The sequence below is a fragment of the Zalophus californianus genome, chromosome 5, assembly GCF_009762305.2.
Source record: "Zalophus californianus isolate mZalCal1 chromosome 5, mZalCal1.pri.v2, whole genome shotgun sequence".
Taxonomy (NCBI): Eukaryota; Metazoa; Chordata; class Mammalia; order Carnivora; family Otariidae; genus Zalophus; species Zalophus californianus.
In genome coordinates, this window is record NC_045599.1 from 4,667,529 (window position 1) to 4,688,094 (window position 20,566).

At 45.8% G+C, this 20,566-nt stretch overlaps 1 protein-coding gene across 4 annotated transcripts in view; it reads left to right on the forward strand.

Moving 5' to 3' along the window:
- The first annotated feature begins 788 nt into the window (after window positions 1-788).
- Window positions 789-20,566, forward strand: part of RUFY1 (RUN and FYVE domain containing 1) — a 62,581-nt gene continuing 42,803 nt past the window's right edge. For 3 of the 4 annotated variants that reach the window (XM_027607085.1, XM_027607088.1, XM_027607087.1), the window contains exons 1-5: window positions 789-1,083; window positions 10,643-10,816; window positions 12,152-12,269; window positions 15,899-16,000; window positions 17,549-17,672. In XM_027607085.1, the coding sequence (XP_027462886.1) occupies window positions 810-1,083; window positions 10,643-10,816; window positions 12,152-12,269; window positions 15,899-16,000; window positions 17,549-17,672 (792 nt within the window). In that variant the 5' untranslated portion in view covers window positions 789-809. The remainder of the gene's footprint in view (window positions 1,084-10,642; window positions 10,817-12,151; window positions 12,270-15,898; window positions 16,001-17,548; window positions 17,673-20,566) is intronic. The other variant, XM_027607086.1, reaches the window with a different exon arrangement.

Consider the following 20,566-nt stretch of genomic DNA (forward strand, 5'->3'; position numbering starts at 1 on the left):
TGGGAGCCAAATACAAACGTTCTCCTAGTTTGACGAGGCCCCTGTGTGGCACTTTGCAAACAAAGTATCCAATGCTAATGCAATGTGAGTTTCCATTTAGTCAAATTCCCTTCTCTTCCAAGTGAGGAAACAGACAGGGAGTGATTCAGTGCAAGTGGATCATGCCTTGTGGAAGCCACACAGTGGGGCTAACAGTCCTCACATTGCTAACGTCTGCCATGCCTCCTTACTGCAAAATCTTCTTTCTTGATGAGGCAGGTTCTCTTATTATCCCCATTTAACTAATTAAGAGAATCCGGACCTTCTGATTCCCAGTCCTGCCAATCTGTCGTATGTAGGGTTTTCTTTTAAATAAAAAAATCCTGATTTCCTGCCTCACCTGTCCCAGTTTCCTTACCCGCCCTTCTGGGGGCTTGTTCTGAAGAGTGCTGCAGAAAAGTGGCGAAGTAGGAAAAGTAAATCATGAAATGAAAATCAGAAAGAGGAAATAGAGTCACGACGAAACTAAAGCCCTGGGGGCTGTGTTCTAAGCCAAGCTGGGGGCACCTCCGGTTGGGGCGGCAAGCCCAAGAGTAATTTTCCGGACGAGTCCTCCCGACTGGTGGGAATATGGGTGCTTAGGTTATGAATGGTACTTTGCTGAACCTTTCTGAGGTTAAAGAAAGGAGAGGGAAGGCGGGTGAAGAGGAAGGAGAACTTAGCGAACGGGAAAAAAAAAATCTCTGCCCGCCCTCGCCTAGCCCGCCGCCCACCCGCGCGCCCGCCCGCGCCGCGTCCTCCGCCCGTCGCGGCCACGTGACACGGCCAAGATGGCCGACGGGGAAGACGGTTCCCTGGCGGGGCGGGAGCCGGAACCGGAGTCGGGAGAAGAGTTCGAGATCGTGGACCGGAGCCAGCTGCCTAGCCCTGGCGAACTGCGGAGCGCGGCCAAGTCGCGGACCGGGCCGGAGGGCTGGTCGGCGCCCATCCTGACCCTGGCGCGAAAGGCCACGGGCAACCTGTCGGCGAGCTGCGGGAGCGCGCTGCGCGCGGCCGCGGGGCTGGGCGGCGCGGACGGCGGCGCGGACGGCGCGGCGCGCACAGGTAGGCTGCGGCCGGGCACGCCCCGCGCGCGCCCGCGGGACAGGGGGCCGTTTGGCGGTCGGAACCGAGCTGGCGAGGGTGCCGAACCTCCGCAGCCTGTCAGACGGGTTGTTCAGAACCAACCTGTTAGCACGCATAACTCCTCGTCTGTTTTTCTTGATGCCGTGCAAGCCAAGATAAATGCGCGGGTTTGGACGGCCTGAGATTGGGCGACTCCCCTAGCAAACCCTTCTAATTGTGTGCCCTAGACAACATCCTGACCCCCGTGGCAGACTTGAAGAAAATGTACGAGTTTAAGCTTAGGTAGTCGGTATTAAGCTTAAAAGTACTCAAGAACTGAATCCGGTTCCGCTATGTGCCGCGAATCTCCCAAATGCCAACCCGGCTCACGCCTCGGCTGTACCGACGCACCTAGGAGTGCGAGCTGCGAGGTGGAATTCAGGAGGCGATGGTTCCAGGCAGGCCGTGCTGCGCCGAGGCCAACTCCGTTGTGTGACGCGCGCAAGTCACCGCGTTTCCCAGGCTGTGCAGTAGGGGTTTTTTGATTCACACAGTGAGCTCTTCTAGTCCTCTTCAGCCCTTGTTATCTGGAATAGAGTTTCAGCATGTTAGAAGAATGGAAATAATGGGAATACTAAATGGTGATGATAAAAAGGGTGTGACTTGGAAAGCCCTATAAAGCCAGATATTGAGAGCTGTGTTCACCAATAGAGTAGCCACGACACACGTGTGATGTTTAAATGTTAAAATTAAAAATTCAGTTCTGTCTTCATAGAAAGTGTTGTGGGGCAGAGTTGATGGAAGACCGTAGTGCTAAGAATCATAATATGCCTTTGAGGTTTCTTGATTCCCTTCTACCCACCGGTAAAGTTGCTGCTTAGAAGTCATCGCTGACCCAGCAGAGTGAATTGTGAGAATTCCAGTGGTTAAGAAAGAGTAACGAGGGGCGCCTGGGTGGCTCAGTTGGTTAAACCGCTGCCTTCAGCTCAGGTCGTGATCCCAGGGTCCTGGGATCGAGCCCCACATCGGGCTCCCTGCTCAGCGGGAAGCCTGCTTCTCCCTCTGCCTGCCACTCCCCCTGCTTGTGCTCGTTCTCTCTCACTCTCTTGCTATCTCTCGCTCTCTCTCTGTGTGTCGAATAAATAAATAAAATCTTAAAAAAAAAAAGAGTAACGAGTAGAGAAAAGTTTACCAACAGACTTGTTTTGAGATTCTGGCTGTGGCAAGTAGGACTGGAAGGTAATGAAGAAACCTGTGCACAGCCTTTGCACACACCTCTGGGTGTTTGATTGTGAGCCAGCCGTTGGCGGTGAGTCCCAAAAGTCAAGGCATATGAGGCGTTCTGGAGGCCTCTGAGATCATGTAGCAAGCAAATAATAAATGTTAGCTGTTCACTGATAAATGCCATGTGCCAGTGCCTAAAATAGCACCTAGCACAGAATACTTAATAGTAAATATTTGCTGGGGCGCCTGGGTGGCTCAATCATTAAGCGTCTGCCTTCAGCTCAGGTCATGAAACCAGGGTCCTGGAATCGAACCCCGCATCGGGCTCCCTGCTCCGCGGGAAGCCCGCTTCTCCCTCTCCTTCTGCCACTCCCCCTGCTTGTGTTCCCTCTCTCGCTGTGTCTCTCTCTGTCAAATAAATGAAATCTTTAAAATAATAATAATAAATATTTGCTTACTTACTAGGTGCCAGGTATTAGTCTTAGATTTGTACCTATGTTAATTCATTTAACCCTCAAAATAACCCCAGGTGATAGCAGTCTTCCTGGTGTGCATCAGTGCAGGCTTTGATCCCTGTGGTCACCCGGGTACTCAGAGGTGCCCACACTTTAAATCCTTATTATCTTTGTTATTTTTTTGTTTTTTAAGATTTTATTTATTCATTTGACAGAGAACACAAGCAGGGGGAGCGGCAGGCAGAGGGAGAAGCAGGCTCCCCGCTGAGCAGAGAGCCCGACTCGGGGCGAGCCAGGACCCTGGGATCATAACCTGAGCCGAAGGCAGATGCTTAACCAACTGAGCCACCCAGGCGCCCCTGAATACTTGTTTTAAAATGCTATTTCACGTGGGCCCTGTTAGCACAGCGTGCCACAGTGATCCTGTACTCTATAGTTAACTCTCTTGTTTTTTTCTTGTTGTTTTAAGTAATAAAGGCAGGTGGTAAAAAAGAGAAGAAACCAAACCGTACAAAAGATCATTCAGTGTAGAGTATGTCCTCCTGTGCAGAAACTGCCCCCAGTCCTATCGTATCTTTCAGAGAGCCATCATCTCCCCCACGCAGTTTTCACACAAACCACAACACACACAGCAGGCTGTACATCTTGCTTGTTCATGTGTCTTCTCCTAAAGGATGGGTGACCAAGCGTGTGTTCCTAAGCGTTAACGTGCTCAGCACAATGGCTTGCACTCGGGTGCTCACTAAAGAGGGCTTGTTTGCTTGCTCGCTTGAAGATTTTATTTATTTGGGACGCCTGGGTGGCTCAGTAGTTAAGCGTCTGCCTTCCGCTCAGGTCATGATCCCGGGGTCCTGGGATCGAGCCCCACATTGGGCTCCCTGCTCAGCAGGAAGCCTGCTTCTCCCTCTTCCACTCCCCCTGCTTGTGTTCCCTCTCTCGCTGTCTGTCTCTGCCAGAGAGAGGGAGAGAGAAAGCACAAGCAGGGGGAGCAGCAGGCAGAGGGAGAAGCAGAATCCCCGCTGAGCAGGGAGCCCCATGTGGGACTTCGTCCGAGGACTCTGGGATCATGACCTGAGCGGAAGGCAGAGACTTTAACTGACTGAGCCACCCAGGCGTCCCAAGGGCATTCTTACATTTTAGAATTATTTAGGTACATATTTGCCATCAGACATGTGGTATGTATTATGCTTTTCTCTATTCTTCTTCCATGGGAAATGTCCAAGTGGCCCTCCACAGCTGGTGCAGCTCCTTTCACAATGAATCACAGTAACGTTTTCCTAGTTACGTTGCTGAACTCGAGTTAGCCCCAAGATGCTAAGTGAAAATTCTTGACAGCTGGGAAAGTGTTAAAGTTTTCCTCCTTGTCAATAGAGGGCAACACTGTACTGTGTTATAAGATCCTTCAAGACACCAAAGGGCTACTCACAACTAAAACTCAAATTTATCAAGAATCTACTTACTCCTCTATAACTGAGAACCCAACGACAACAACAACAAAAAAAACCCATAGGGCCCACTCCCCATCCTGCATACTCACTCTCTATACCAAAGGTGACAACCAGCTGTGAGCTGTTTGTGTCTGGTAGTTGCATTTTATATGCTGCATAGTATAAAAGAATTAAAAAAGTTCTGGGACACCTGGGTGGCTCAGTCAGTGAAACGTCTGCTTTTGGCTCAGGTCATGATCTCAGTCCTGGGATCAAGTCCCACATGGAGCCTACTTCTCCCTCTGCCTACCGCTCCCCTTGCTTGTGCTCTCTCTCTGACAAATAAATAAATGAAATATTTTTTAAAAATAAAATAAAAAATAAAGCAATTTTTTTTTTTTTTTTTTAGCCAGTGAGCTGGCTTTACATAAAAATCCAGATGTCCAGCTTCTGAAAACTCTGCGTCTGATCCTGTTGACCAGCATTCTTCCCGCCAGAGGGTGGTGCTCAGCGGGGTTGCTCCCTGGATGTCCATGGGGCCCCAGGTCCCCTCCAGCTCATCCTCCCATAGCAGCACTCATTTCTGTCCCAGCCTGGCCCCTGCGCAACAGTCAAGATGGAGATCCCTGAACAGACCATTTATTTGGCAATTCAGGAAGTATAGAACTTGGTGACATCCTCTGTGTTTTGCTGATGTGCTGAACTTTTTTTTTTTTAAGATTTTATTTATTTGAGAGAGATGAGAGAGAGCACAAGTGGGTAGGAGAGGGAGAAGCAGACTCCCTGCTGAGCAAGGAGCCCGATGTGGGAATCGATCCCAGGAACTTGGGATCATGACCTAAGCCAAAGGCAGATGCTTAACGAGCCACCCAGGCGCCCTGTGCTGAACTCTTATTAATGAAGCTTAGAGATTGAATAGCTTGGCCAAAGTCACAAAGCCAGTAAATTTGAGAGATGGAATGGCTTAAAAATCCACTTCACATTTTCCGAAGCTGTAAATTGAGCATGAATGGGAACAGGTGAGTCATGGAGCAGAAGGATGGATGGGATGGCTGCAGAGCACAGCCATGTACCCAGGAAGGGTGATAGTGATGTGGGAAACAAAGGCCAAAGAAAAATTAAACATCTATACTACCTGCAGCCCATTGGCAAGTCCTTGAAACAGGCCAAGTGACATTCTTCTAGGAACTCTGCTGTCTCCATGTTGATACTTTGCTAAGGGCAAAAGGCAATCTTACCCCAACCCCCAGGTCCTGTAAATCTACTTTAACATACAAAACTTCATTTGGAAACTTACTTTATCTCTAAACCTCCCCGCCAAGATAGATGTTGGCAATCATCCCTACCGATATACATCTGAAGGGTCTCATTACTAAGTTTTTATTAGATGGTAAAAATGGCCTTTTCCCAACAACAGGAGCCCCTTCAAGGTCCTGGAAACCTTGTTTCCAAATTCCTTAGAGACTTACACTATCCCTGACCCCCTCCCAACTTGAAAGTACATAATGGGCCACTCCTTACGACACCAGTGCCCACAGGTCCTGTCCCATGCTTTAATAAAACCACCTTTTTGCACCAAAAACGGATCAGGAATTCTTTCTTGGCTGTCGGCTCTGAACCCCAACATCTTTCCTACATCAATAGAAGCCACTGCCACCCATCGCTAATCACCTAAAACACTAGTCTTCATGTTGTTTTGCTCACATGACCCCCTAAAAAAAATCTTCAGCTTTTAAGGTTGACATGTTTTCTGGCATATTGTAAACATTAGTTTTTTTTTTTAAAGATTTTATTTATTTATTTGACAGAGACAGCAAGAGAGGGAACACAAGCAGGGGGAGTGGGAGAGGGAGAAGCAGGCTTCCCGCTGAGCAGGGAGCCTAACTCGGGGCTCGATCCCAGGACCTTGGGACCATAGACCTGAGCTGAAGGCAGACGCTCAACAGACTGAGCCACCCAGGTGCCCCAAATATTAACTTTTTAAAATAAAAGTGTTACATTATTCTTTAAGTGGTATGTAAATACCTAAATGATTTGATAAGCACTACCATTCATCTTTTAAGTTATTTGAAAACTTTACCATTTTTTTAAAGATACTTCTTTTTGAGTAATCTCTACACCCAACGTGTGGCTCGAACCAACCCCAAGATCAAGAGTCGCATGCTCTACCAACTGAGCCAACCAGGCGCCCCTGAAAACTGTATATTTTCCCTTTTATTCCTTGAACTTGAATTTCTATTCCATTTCCATATGTTTTAAATTTTTTTATTATTTTTAAAAAATTATTTTTTTTAGGTTTTTTTTATTTTTTATTAGAGTGCAAGCAGGGGGAGTGGCAGGCAGAGGGAGAGGGAGACGTAGGCGCCCTGCTCAGCAGGGAGCCTGACGTGGGGCTCGATCCCAGGACCCCAGGATCACAACCCGAGCCGAAGGCAGGCACTTAACCGTCTGAGCCCCCAGGCGCCCCAAAAATTATTATTTTAAAAAATTTTATTTATCATCCTGTCATACATCTCAGGGAAAAAAAGTAAATTAAAATTCAATAAACTTTTTTGTGACTAAAGCTCTAAGTGTATAAAATATTTTTCTTGTGGAATGAATTACCATTAAAATAATAAGAAATGCTAAGTTGACAAAAGGGTTTATTTTTATACATAATTACTATAAACTTTTCTTGTTATTGTTTCTCTTAATGGGCTTGTTTGGTTTTTTTATTAGCATGTATCCACAAATGAAAATATATGGTTTACTCATAAAATATGATGGGACTCAGCATCAATTTTATTCCCATTTTTTGGTTTTTTAATAGATGCGAGCCTTGAGAAACCTGGTTCATATAAACAGGAAATAGAAATGGACAGTTTTGTTATAGTAAGGTCATACTTTTGAATTCCTTCCAATTATATGCCCCAAGTCGCATTGATCTTTTGTCAAAATTTATTTTTTGTTTCTTTATTTTTGTTTAATAAAAATGAAAATCACCTGACTTGCAAAAGGATGCAACCCAATCATCTTAAATTTCCCAGCCTCAGAAGGTTCCCCCAAAAAAGCCTTTACCCAGACTTATTAAATGAAAATTATACCTGTAATTCTTTCAATAGTTACTTAACCCAGAACACTCAGAATAGTTGGGGACACCTGAATGTTGCTTATTTCATTACACCTTTGTCAACACAGTATTATTTGCCAACACAAAAAGACTTAGTTTATGTGTACTTCAAATCCATTTTCTTCAAAAACATGGAGCTATAGTATTGGCCCATCTAATGTATGGAACATGTTCCTCAAATTAATGGTACATCCTAGGAAGGAGTATTGAGACAGGCTGAGAATAATTACATATATCTGTGGGAGAAAAAAATGTTTAATTTTCTGAATTCAGGCTAGCCGGCAGAGAACTAGAGACCGTCCCCCTCCCCCAAGACCAGTTTCCTTAACTAAGTACAATAAAGCAATGAGAGGTTGAAAGCCCTTCATGCTTTGGGTAACTTGAATCATCAAAGGAGGCTTCACCTCCACTTGGTGTGTGGGACTCTCTGGACCCCAGGTCGGTGTAGTGTAGTTTTGACTAGCATTGTTGGTGAGGTCCGGAGTCAACAGCCAGGAAAGAATTCCTGAGACGTCTGTGGTGCAAAAAGGTGATTTTTAATGGGATAGGACCAGTGGGCAGAAAGAGCTGCTGCACTGGGGCTGTGAGGAATGGCTGATTATATGTGTGGGAGTTGGGGGAGGTAAGGACAAAGGGAGGTGTCCAAAAGGACGTCCATACGCTAAAGTCTCTGGATACTGCAGGCCTTGCTATTGTCAAACTAAGGTTGCTTTTCCCTCTGGGAAAGCATTAGCGTTAAGACAGTTGGGAGGAGTGTTATACTCTGCCTGCCTCAAGTATTTGTCAGTGGGGCTACAGGATAGAAGGAAATTTAATTTTATTTACATTCCCTTTTGCCTTTGTTTCCCATATCACTGTGGAGGGGCGGGTGATGTTAGGGCTCCAGGAAATTGAGTCTGTGGGTCTCTAGACGTCAGGCTGTTGGTAACAGGTTGGTAACTTGGTAACAGGATGCTTTTGCCTTGTAAATCTCTAGGACATTGGTAAACTGATGGAGACTCCTGTCCTATGGGACTGTGATCTTTGTCAGTTAACCATTTGTTTTTCCCTTTCTTTAGTTTTAGAGCAGCCAGGAGTGCCTGAGGAATGTCACACATAGCCCACCTGTTGGGGGGGGGTGCAGGTGTCAGCTTGTGCTTTGTCCTCAGCTTGCTCTCTGCTCCCTCATCAGGTGCATCCAGATGCACCTATCCAGATGTGGGATAGGGAGTAAATCTATAACCAGGCGGCAGGAGTGCAAGGGCACCTGGCTCCCAGGCTCCCAAACAGACCAGGTTCAGCCACTTGCCACTGATAGGATCCAATGGCAGAGAGATGAGTGGTGGTGAACCAAGAAAGGAATTTATTGCAGTGAGGCCAGTACTGGGAAGACGGGAGTAGCATCTCAAAGGCGGTCTACCAGTGTTGAAAATACCCTAGATTTGTATAAGGAAAACGTGGGACAGTTGGTGGGTACAGGCAGGTGGGCAGTAAAGGCCTCGTCCCTCGTCTTGCAGTTGGTCACACGGAGTCTTCGCTGGTTCAGGGCAGTCCTTACTGTAAGTTTGGGTTCCCATCAGGGGATGCCTCGCCCGCATAAGCTGGAAAGAACTTAATCAATTAGAAAAGTACAGATTGAGGTGAAAATGGAGGTGGTTGAAGCCCTCCGCTTCACATGGGGCTGTCCTGTGGAGCTGTGAAACTCGAGGGGCTGGAAACGGATCTGCAAACATCTGGGCTTGCCTGGCGCTGCGCCAGAATCCTGGCTCTGCGTTCTCCTGAGAAGAGCTGGTTTACAGACCTGGGCGTGGTGTCTTCGTCAGCAGTAAATCTTTGCAAATTGCTTCTGTGTTTATTGGTCCATTCAGAGTTTCTCCCTCTCTTGATGAAGCTTTACAATTTTTATTTTCTTTGCCAATCATCCAGCTCATTAACGCTTTCAAATTATAAATACAATATATAGGATTCTCTCGAAATTTAAAAATAATTATACCACCCCCACCCATTTAATCAACCCATTTTTCTCTGGTCAAATGTTTAGACCGATTTTTCTTTGCCAGCAGCTGTCTTCGTGGGTGTCTGAGACTTTAGAATTTTTAGTCCCAGGCTGTCTTAAGTCTCAATAATCTTGACTTAATACCTTTATTATAAATTCAGTCATAATTCATTTCTTTTCCATTTAGCTATCCATGTGTTCGCTCTTTTAACTATCTCTATGTTCATATTAATTAATGACCATGAAATCAAACATCCATAAAGGATTAATATCAATATTAATTTATACAGAATATACAGATCACTAGACAATTCAGCAAGGAAGTTGATTTAACATGCTATTTACAGAATCCTAGGAGACGATAAACGTGAAAAGCTACTTAACCTCAGTAGTGATCAGACAGCTGCCGACTGAAACAATACGACCCCCCCCCACCACCACCACCACCACGGTCCGGTCGGCAAATGTTTCGGACTAAACGTTGGCGGGAGTTCAGAGGGGCGCACGCGGGCTTATTTTTTCCCGCCAGGACTCGGTTAATCGCGTGGAGTCTGCATTTTTAATTTCTAGGCTGCCTGCTTACTGGGTATGAGGGGGACACTTGGTAAACATTTGTCATGGGTATCTGATACTGACGGCCCACAGACTTTTTTTTACTCTTAAAACAAAGCGAAAGCATTAATGGGAGTTGGAAATGGAAACGGAGCTGCGTTTTTCTGATTCTAGCGGTTTTCCATACAAAAGGGTAAGACTCGTACTGCCCACTAACTGTAGACTGAAGATGGACAACGAGAATTTGAGCCTGGAACTCAGGAGCAGAGACTTTTCTAAAGGCACTTGGGTTGACACCGTCGGACAAAAGAACAGGCTCAGAGAGTCATCTGAGGAGGCCGAGGACAGGGCCACCCGCGCGGAGAATACAAAATGGCGCCCTTTAGCTTCGTGGGCGTGGCCTCCGGCTGGGCCCGTCCAATCGGAATGTCCAAGGGCGGAACACTTTGCCCAGCTCGTCTTCCAGCTTGGGGCGGGGCTTCCTGGAGTTTGTCCCCTTCCATTGGTCAAAAGTGGAATTACTGGCTGTGGGAAAGGCCAATCGCGGCAAGCCTTAGTAGAGCCGTCGCCTTAGCAACGCGCGGAGCCGCCTGGGAGAGGTCTCTCGAGACTGACCCGCGCGGCTCAGGCTGCCCAGGTGCAGCCGTGACCTCCAGGGATCAGAGGCCGGTTGACTCCGAAGCCCAGTTATCCGTCCAGCCGCACGTCCGCGCTCGGAACTGATCGCCTGGCCCCCCGCCAGGCCGATCTTCCATCCTCCTCACCCCGGACCACCCTCAGTCCACTAACGAGGCTGTCCCTGTTTCCGCCCCAACAGCTTCCAGGTGCCAGATGATGGAGGAGCGTGCCAACTTGATGCACATGATGAAACTCAGCGTCAAAGTCTTGCTCCAGTCTGCCCTGAGCCTGGGCCGCAGCCTGGATGCGGACCATGCCCCCTTGCAGCAGTTCTTTGTAGTGATGGAGCACTGCCTCAAACACGGGCTTAAAGGTGAGCTGGAGGGGGCGTTCGGGGGCGGGAAGTCGGGCCAGCTGTTTGCTCAGTATGTATTCATCAGTGCTGAGCATTGTTCTGGGTGCTGGGATAACAGCAGGGTACAAAACAGACGCGGTCCCTGCACGCCAGACCCCACATCGAGAGCAGCACTGTCAGGGGAAATGCCAGGCAAGCTACTTGTGCAATTTTTAGTGTTTTGGTAGCCACGTTAAAAAAAAAAAAAAGTAAAAAGAAACAGGTGAAATTAATTTTAAGAACACATTTTATTGACCCCAGTATATCCTAAATATTACGATTTTGACACATAATCAGTATTTAAAAGCCTTATTGATGAGGTATTTTACATTCTTCATTCTACTAAGGCTTAAAAACCCACTGTGTGTTTTATACCACATCTCAATTGCACCAGCTACATTTCACGTGCTTGGAGCACAGTTCTAGGGACCAGACAATAAATGCAGAAACAGACTTAATTACAAAATGCTACAAATTCAAGGAAGCAGCAAGGGTTTCAGCTAGATGAGAGGGGAGGTCTTGCTGGGGAGGTGAACTGTGAGCTGAGACCTAAAGGAGAAAAAGTTAGCTGTGCCAAGATTTGGGACAAGAGCATTCCTTAGTGGGGGAAGAAACAGGTGGGCAGAAGTCCTGGGTGAGACCAGGCTTGGTTTGAGGAAGATGCCAGTGGGCTCCGAGGGAGAGTGGGAGGAGATGAAGTCAGGGAAATGGATTGGGGGGTGGGGGAAGGCTGGATCATGTAGGCCTTTACAGGTCATGTGAAGAGTTGGATTGTATTGTAGGTGTATCTGGAGGATTTTAAGCAAAGGGGAAAACATGACCTGACTTAACGTTTTTAAAAGAACTTCCATGTGTGTGAAGAGATTGTAAGGGCGGGGGGGGGGGTGGTGAGGAGGTGGCCATATTAGGAGCAAGGAGACCCATGAGAATGTTACTGGCAGCAATTTAGATGAGGGATGGTGGTGACGATTTGAAATCTGGCGTTGATGTTGGCATCAGGTAGGAGGGAGAAAGGGGAAGGATTTCTACAAGCCATATATACGTATATATGTACATATGTACACGCACACACTTGTTTTATTTCACGGGCAGTAAATACTTGGAGTAAGAGCATAGTCGGGTGTCACAGAAGCCCTGTCACCAGAGGAAGGGAGAGCTCGTTTGTTACCTGACGTCTCCGAGTCCCCAAGACTAAATCAGGATTAAGCAGTAGAGCTGTGCATTGTCCATTTGGCTTTTGGGAGAGAGACTGTGGGCGCCTGAGGACATTTTGCAACCTGTTCTTATGAATAACACTTTTGTTTTCCCTTTTAGTTAAGAAGAGTTTTATTGGCCAAAATAAATCTTTCTTTGGTCCTTTGGAGCTGGTGGAGAAACTTTGTCCAGAAGCATCAGATATAGCCACTAGTGTCAGAAATCTGCCAGAATTAAAGTGAGTGAGAAGTAGCTAACACTGATTTAATGTTTGAAAAAAAACTCCCTCGTATTTACCCATTTCTCAATTCCTTGCTGATAAACTTTTTCTAATTTAGAACAAATTGTAACATGAGGGACACTCCACTTAAACTTTAGTCTCAGCTCTGCTGCTCATTATACTCAAAATCTTGAGCAAGATTTGCCCCTCCCTGAGCCTGTTTCCTTATCTTTAAGATGGGGACAGCGATTCCTATAGGTCACACGAGGTCATGTAGTTTGAAAAGGTGTTGTGGGAACCTGGCTGGCTCAGTCAGTAGGGCACTTGACTCTTGATCTCAGGTCGTGAGTTCCGGCCCCATGTTGGGCATAGAGATTTTAAAAAGAGAGAGAGAGAGAGAAAAGATGTTGTTACCTGAGGAGCAGTTACAAGAGTAAAGGGGGTCATTGTTATGCTCCTGGAATCCATGCTTTGGATGCATCTGGGCAGTTTTCAGAATAATATAGTTCGGGCCAGATTTTAGATTGTAGGACATGGGACATTTGTGAAAAGGTGAGACATATCATTTACCATGTCTGGGTTGGCACCTTGGGATATCCATGCATTGGCTCAAAATAAAAAAACTGGACAGAATACAAACAAGGCATCAAAAACTAATGATGTAATGTAGGGTGAGTAACCTTACAATAAAAAAATTAAAATAATACAAACAAGGGGTCATCATGAAATCTGCATTTAGAAGGGGACCTAGAGAGCCTTGGGCCCATGCAAAACACCCTGCCTCTCCCACAGGGGGACACCACTTTCCAGCCTCACACACTTCTGAGGAACCAGCCTGTTCCATTTTCAGATAATAATCGCCAGCATTTACCAAGGGCCTGCCGTGTGCCAGGCATTCTGCTAAGGACATTTCAGGATCTCATTTAATTCCCCACAACGAAGCCTCCAGGAGAGCTGTTGGGATCCACGCATGATTAAGTACAGAAACTGAGACAGAGCAGCTAAGTAACCTGCCCGAGGGCCCTTAGCAAGTGAGTGGTGCAGCCAGGAAGGGAACACAGGTCTAAGGGATTCTAGAACCCTCTAAGTCCCACTACGTTCCTTGCTGTGGAGCCCTGTGCGGTCTTCTCAAGATGAAACTGAAGCCTCGGTCCCTGTCGCTAGTTCAGCCCTTGGGCCTGTCCCACAGAAGGCAAATCCTTTTGCACTGTGACAACTTTCAAATACGTATTTAGTGAGCTCTCAGGAGCTTCCCATGTCTGGTTTGTTTCAGCAGTTCCTTTTGTGGTCCTGCTGCCCATCCCTTCCGACCAGCTCACTCCCTCATGAGGGAAGACGCGAGACGGAGGCCTGGTGCGTTCAGATCGGAGCAGACTGGGGCTGTCCCTCCTCCAACACTCAGACCTCTGTTTCCAGTTGTGCATGGGAGGCAGTTTTGAAGTCTTGTGCTAACAAAGAGCTCACTGTCCGCTAAACCCACCACCTCCTTCCCTTCTTAGTTTGTGGCTGTGAACAAGTGACAGGCTTGGCCTGTCGAAATCCTCCCGTCTCCTGAAAAGGAAAGACACAATAGTTCCCTTCTCTTGATGGCTCCAGAGGAGTAGCCTCACTGGGGGCCGTGTGGGAGAGGACCTTTTTTTTTACTATTTCATTAAATTGTTATAAAAGTTCTAAAATTTTCACATTTTGGAGGTTTGTGACTACTGTTTTGGGGGGTGGAAGGGTAGTTTGAAACTTTTGCAGGATGCATTTTGTATCCTGAGGAGTCTTGAGTTTAGTTCCCCTATCTAATTGAAATGAAAATACCTTTTGCAGTATGACCCTGTCACCCAAAATTTTTCATTGTTCTCAGGTCACTGGTGGGTTTCTTTGTTCGCTTGTTTGTTGTTGTTTTAAGATTTTTATTTATTTATTTGAGAGGGCACAAGTTGCGGGGGTGAGGGGGAAGGCAGAGGGAGAGGAAGAACCAGACTCGAATCCAGGATCCTGAGATCATGACCTGAGCTGAAGGCAGACACTTGCCGACTGAGCCACCCAAGCTTCCCCACAACATCATTTTTGCAATGGCCACAGAGCATTCAGAAAAAATAACTCCCCTTTGGACTTTGTGCTTGTCTTCGGTTTTTCATTATCCGAAGAGTGCGGCAGACCATCTCCACACATATGTTTTTATGTGCATCCTAAATTACTTCCTTACCACACATTATTAGAGCTTTGATAACCCGATCAAATCACTGGCTGGAAGTGTAGTGCGGGTTTATGTGCCTGACAGGCCACACATGTCCGTGTCCCTTTGCCACATCATGCCAGTATTCAGTATTTTTTTTTTCTACTTTATTTCCTTTCCTTTGTGCTCTGGTTTAACCTCATTTATTTAGGGGAGGGAGGGTTTCAAAGCCTTTTGTACTGATGGGTTGGATTAACCCCTACGGGCCTGGCTCTTGGAAGCACTCAGCCCCCACAGCTCCCTTTGGTGCAGATACTGATTGCAGGAGCACCTCGACTACTTTCGTAGAGATCACAAATGCTGTCACTCTGCCTAGAACAGAATCTTTCTCTTCAAGCACTGTTAGGTCTACAGTTGGGAGGCTTTCTGTTTTCTTCTGATGTTTAGAGCAGGCCTTTTCAAAATTGCCTCTTTGAGATTGGTTCCACAACAGCACGAATGTACTAAACGCTAACGAAGTGTACACGTAAAAAGGTAAATTTTATGTTCTGTGTGTTTTGCGACAATTAAAAATAAAATTGCACCTTTGAGCTAATGCCTCAAAACGTGTTGGATATATTAATAGAAATAGAGATATATTAGATATATAATAGATATATTAGATATATAATAGATTTATTAATGAGATACATTAATCCGTTGAAGAAATGTTTATCCAGTATACAAACCTAACCTGATATTTCCTGGCCCCCTGTGAAATTTTATGAATATATGCAAAGTTTTATCTAATTGTATTTGTTCCAGAAATCAGATTTTTTTTGTGGCTTAAGAGGTTTTTTTTGTTTTTTTAAAAAGATTTTATTTATTTGAGAGAGAGAGCTAGAGAGAGAGAGAGCACACACAGAAGGAGAGAGAAAAGGAGACTCCCCGCTGAGGAAGTAGCCCGATGGGGGACTCGATCCCAGGACCCTGGGATTATGACCTGAGCTGAAGGCAGATGCTTTCACTGACCAAGCCACCCAGGCATCCCTAAGAGTTTTTTTCTCTTGTCAAAACAAACAAACCAGGGGACCCTGGGTGACTCAGTCAGTTAGGCTTCTGCCTTCGGCTCAGGTCATGGTCCCAGGGTCCTGGGATCGAGCCCCGCATCGGGCTCCCTGCTCTGCGGGGAGCCTGCTTCTCCCTCTCCAACCCCCGCCCCCCACTGTGTTCCCTCTCTCGCTGTCTCTCTCTCTCAAATAAATAAATAAAATCTTAAAAAAAAATTAAAAAAAAAATACATGTCCTTGATACAAAATTCAAATAGTACCCAAAGGTTTGCAGAGAGTGGTTTTCTGGGCCTTCCCACCCAAGCTCCAAAGCTGCCATTCCCTGTGTTCACATGCACGTACGTTCAGGAAGATGTGTATCTCTTTAGCTAAATTGGGGGCTTGGGGGGTTTTGGTGTTATGCCTTAACAGTTTGGTTCTCTGAATTCCAGGACAGCTGTGGGAAGAGGCAGAGCCTGGCTGTATCTTGCACTCATGCAAAAGAAACTGGCAGATTATCTGAAAGTGCTCATAGACAATAAACATCTCTTAAGGTATTTTACCTCCTATCTTTGCTGTCTTTTGCTCCTAAAATACTTGGAACATCGTTCTAGAGATGGTTTGGAATTAAAACAAGAGTGTGCGATGTACACAGCTTTAAAGAGTATTTCATTTTTCGAGCACGGGTATCTGAAAGTCATTATGAATGAAGATTCATATTGCTTTTCATTTTGAAAAGTCCTTTCAAAGATAATTCTTCAAAAATACCTAAGATTAAGTAACTGACAACCTACTCGATTAGGCTTCAACAAAATAGCACTTATTAGATTTCTTGATAACAGGAAAAAATGACTTTAAAACTAGATGCAGTGAACAATTTTAAAGTATAAAAACCTACCTTTTATAAGAGAACATAGCTATATTGCCTATTTTAGGATTCCATATCCATCTTGTAAAAGTTTATATTTCTTAGCATCCGTAATGACTGACTAGCTGTCCCTGAAATTTATGACTGGTTCATTTTTGATACTTACATATAAGCAAAAATAATCCTCACAAAAGGAATTTTCTCTAGAACATGGGAATTTATAAGGGAAGAATCTCTCTAGAGTTAATTTGTCTGATTGAGTTAAAAATATCTTTTATAGTATGGCCTGCCACTCAAAATTTTTCATTGTTTTCAAGTTATGGCTTATTATTGAGCATATCTTTATATGATAAATAGGGATTTCAAAATACTTTTTCAAATACTTCACCTACTTTGTGTTTTCAGTACAATCACACTGAGTAACTTTGAGGTGTGGATTTTGTTCTAATGAACTAATTCTTTTTTTAATTGAAATATAGTTGATACATAATGTTACATCAGTTTCAGGCATGCAACAGAGTGATTCCACAAGTCTACACTATTATGTTGTGTTCACAAGTGTAGCTACTATCTGTCGCCATACAAAGTGATGACAGTACCATTGACTGTGTTCCCTGTGCTGTACCTTTCATCCCCATGACCTCATGACCTAATTCTTAAGACACTGAGGTCTCACGCACACTCACACATACACACAGTTCGTAAACGAGCACATCATTGGTGCCCAGGAGCTGTAGTAGATGGAGCCCCCTGTGAATGGCTGAGGTGACTGGGAGGTGAGGAAGTAAAAGCAGCCAGTGTGGAAGGGGGGGTTTATTCTTGGATGTGGGGGGCTATGGGGTCCTGCTTCCTGTTGGCATGAGTGTAGAAATAGCGCATAGCAGTGCTTAAGAAGGCGCCAATGGGGACAGGAGGGGCAGACTGATGGTCGGGAACACAGAAGCCAAGAGGAGACGGGAAGGACTGGGGTCCAGGGTCCACAGAGGAGTCAGCCTCAGATTGGAGGCAGGAGGAGCCTGTCCTCAACCACGGGAAGAGAAGAGGCAGCAGCACTTGAAGTGGGGGCGGGAAATGAAAGGCAGAAGGAAACTGGCACCAGGGGGTTTCTGGGCACCTGGGGAAGCTGGCAGCCTGGCCCATCTATTGAGAGGTGAAAGGACAGGGCAGGTTGGGGAGAAGGTGGTGAACATCCCTTCCTGAGCGGCCGGCCACCTGTTGTGTCAATCTCTTCCAGTGAGTTCTATGAGCCCGAAGCATTAATGATGGAGGAAGAAGGGATGGTGATTGTCGGTCTGCTGGTGGGACTCAATGTTCTTGATGCCAATCTCTGCTTAAAAGGAGAAGACTTGGATTCTCAGGTAGGATGGGAATCTTGGGCCCGGGATTTTGCACAGGGCTGTGGACATGTGCCGGGCCTTCTTATGGGCAAAGGGCAGAGGGTATCTGCTCCAGGGCTGTGCCAGGTGCTATGCTGGGGAAGGGAAGTCCGGGCCAGGGCACGGAGGCACACGGTGGTGGAGGCTGGGCTCAGTTTGCAGGCCATCTGTACCATGCTAACGGCCATGCTTTTGTCCGTGGAGCTTCGAGAAGCCATTGGAGGTTTTTAAGCAGTGTGCTGGCATAATCAGGCCCGGGTTTGAGAAAGATCAATCTAGCAACCATCGAGGTTATGAGTTAGACGCAGCCAAGAGTGGAGACCGCAGAAACATGGAGCAGACAAGTCCCAAAGGTTGGGTGGGGACTGGAAGATAAGAGTTGGGAGAGATTGGGGAAGGGAGATGATGCAGGGGGCATGAAATGAAAGCGGGCGGCCAGGAGCAGAGCACCCTGAGGGGGGCAGGACCACCCTCCTTTCTTCCTGCCCGGGAGCAGGTGACCAGGGCTGAGGCCTAAATTCCTGGTGGTGGGGACGGTAAGTGAGTGAGGGGGAGAGACACCTCCCCACCTCCACCCCCGTCAGGGCACGAGTGGCTGTGGCTGAGCGACTGCCTGGCCTGCTTCCCACCGCAAGTTTGGGTACAAAGAATCTAAAGCTTCCCCTAGTCCCTCCCTACCCAAGGCAGCGGTTTTTCTTTTTTCTTTTTTTCTTTTGGTTATAATCTCTCCTCACTTTTTCCCCCTGATAGTTTTGTTGTTTTTGCATGTTGAAGATGTTTCAAAAAATAAAGAGAAGTATTTTTGAAAAGAACCAAAACCTCACACTGAATCCCATTACTCAGAGAGAGCTAATTAATTTAATCCTACATTTTGATATCTGTCCTTTCAACACATGAATAAGGGTGTGTGTGTGTTTTTATATTTTAGAGGTATTTGGACTTTTTTTTTCAAACCAAAATATAATTATTCCAGGCACACACCATTTTGTAATTTTTTTTTTATTTGACACTATGTCCCACATGGCTCTCAATGTCAGTAGAGATATGAGCCATTTAAACGGCTGCACAGCAGAAACATTACCTCAGAGAGACTGTGGATTTGGTCCCAGACCACTGCAATTAAGCAAATATCTCAATAAAGTGAGTCATGACTCTTTGGTTTCCCGGTGCATGTAAAAGTTATGTTTACACTGTCCTGTAGCCTGTCAAGTGTGGGATAGCACCACATCTTTAAAAAAACAATGTGTAAATAAATAATAAAAATAAAACTTAAGCTAAGTAAATTAAAAAGTCAATATAAAGTTTTGTGTTTTTTTAAGATTTTACTTATTTGAGAGAGAGAGCGAGCACGAGCAAGGGTAGAATGTCAGAGAGAGAGGGAGAAGAAGGCCTCCCGCAGAGCAGGGAGCCCGATGTGGGGCTCGATCCCAGGACCCTGGGATCATGACCGGAGCTGAAGGCAGATGCTTAACCGACTGAGCCCCCAGGCGCCCCCATACCTTAATTTTAAAATACTTTCTTGCTAAAAAATTCTAACCATCCTCTGAGCTTTCAGTGAGTCATAATCACTGATCACAGATCATCATAACAAAGGTAGAAATAGGAAAAGTTTGAAATATGTGATTACCAAAATGTGACACAGAGACATGAGGGGAGCAAATGCTGTTGGGAAAACGGTGCTGATAGACTTGTCCAACATGGAGCTGCCACATACCTTCAACTTGTAAAAATGCAGTATCTGGGAAGTGCAGTAAAGCAAAGGGCAATAAAACGATGTATGCCTGTATTCATTTTATGAGCATACTGTAATTTATTTAACCAGTACCTTACTTAACTAAGGTTGATTCTGTATTACCACAGTACTGTATTACCACATCCTCATATGTCTTCGTACTGTTGTCCATTGACTTCCTTAGAATAAATTTTGGGATTTCTGTGTTAAAGTAAACATTCTACATTAGTATTACGACATCATGATGTGCATTCTTGATCTTTTTCAATCTCATAGACCAAAACAACTCCTCAGATTTACATTTTTTTAAAAGCATGTTTAATGTGTTTTTTTTTAAAGATTTATCTTAGAGCATGCACCACCAAAGGAGAGGGAGAGAATCTCAAGTAGGTTCCCCGCTGAGCGCAGAGCCCGAGGCAGGACTTGATCTCACAACCTTGAGATCATGACTTGAGCCAAAATCAAGAATCAGTCGAAGGATGCCTGAGTGGCTCAGTCGCTTTAAGCATCTCCTTTCAATCATGATCTTAGGGTCCTGGGATTGAGCCCTGAGTTGGGCTCTCCGCTCAGTGGGGAGTCTGCTTCTCCTTCTCTCTCTGCCCCTCCCCCTGTTCATACGAGTGTGCTCTTTCAAATAAATAAATAAAATCTTCTTAAAAAAGTTTAATTAGGGATGCCTGGGTGGCTCAGTCCGTTGGGCGACTGCCTTCGGCTCAGGTCATGATCCCAGAGTCCTGGGATCAAGCCCCACGTCAGGCTCCCTGCTCACCGGGAAGCCTGCTTCTCCCTCTCCCACTCCCCCTGCTTGTGTTCCCTCTCTCGCTGTCTCTCTCTCTCTCTGACAAATAAAATCTTTAAAAAAAAATTTTTTTTAGGGCGCCTGGGTGGCTCAGATGGTTAAGCGTCTGCTTTCGGCTCAGGTCAGGATCCCAGGGTCCTGGGACCAAGTTCTATGTCGGGCTCCCTGCTCAGCAGGAAGTGTGCTTCTCCTTCTCCCTCTGCCGCTCCCCCTGCTCATGCTTTCTCTCTCTCTGTATCTCTCTGTCTCAAATGAATAAATAAAAATCTTTAAATAAGTAAATAAATAAATATTTAATTTAAAAAAAAAGTCACTTAACTGAGCCACCCAGGCACCCCTATTTAT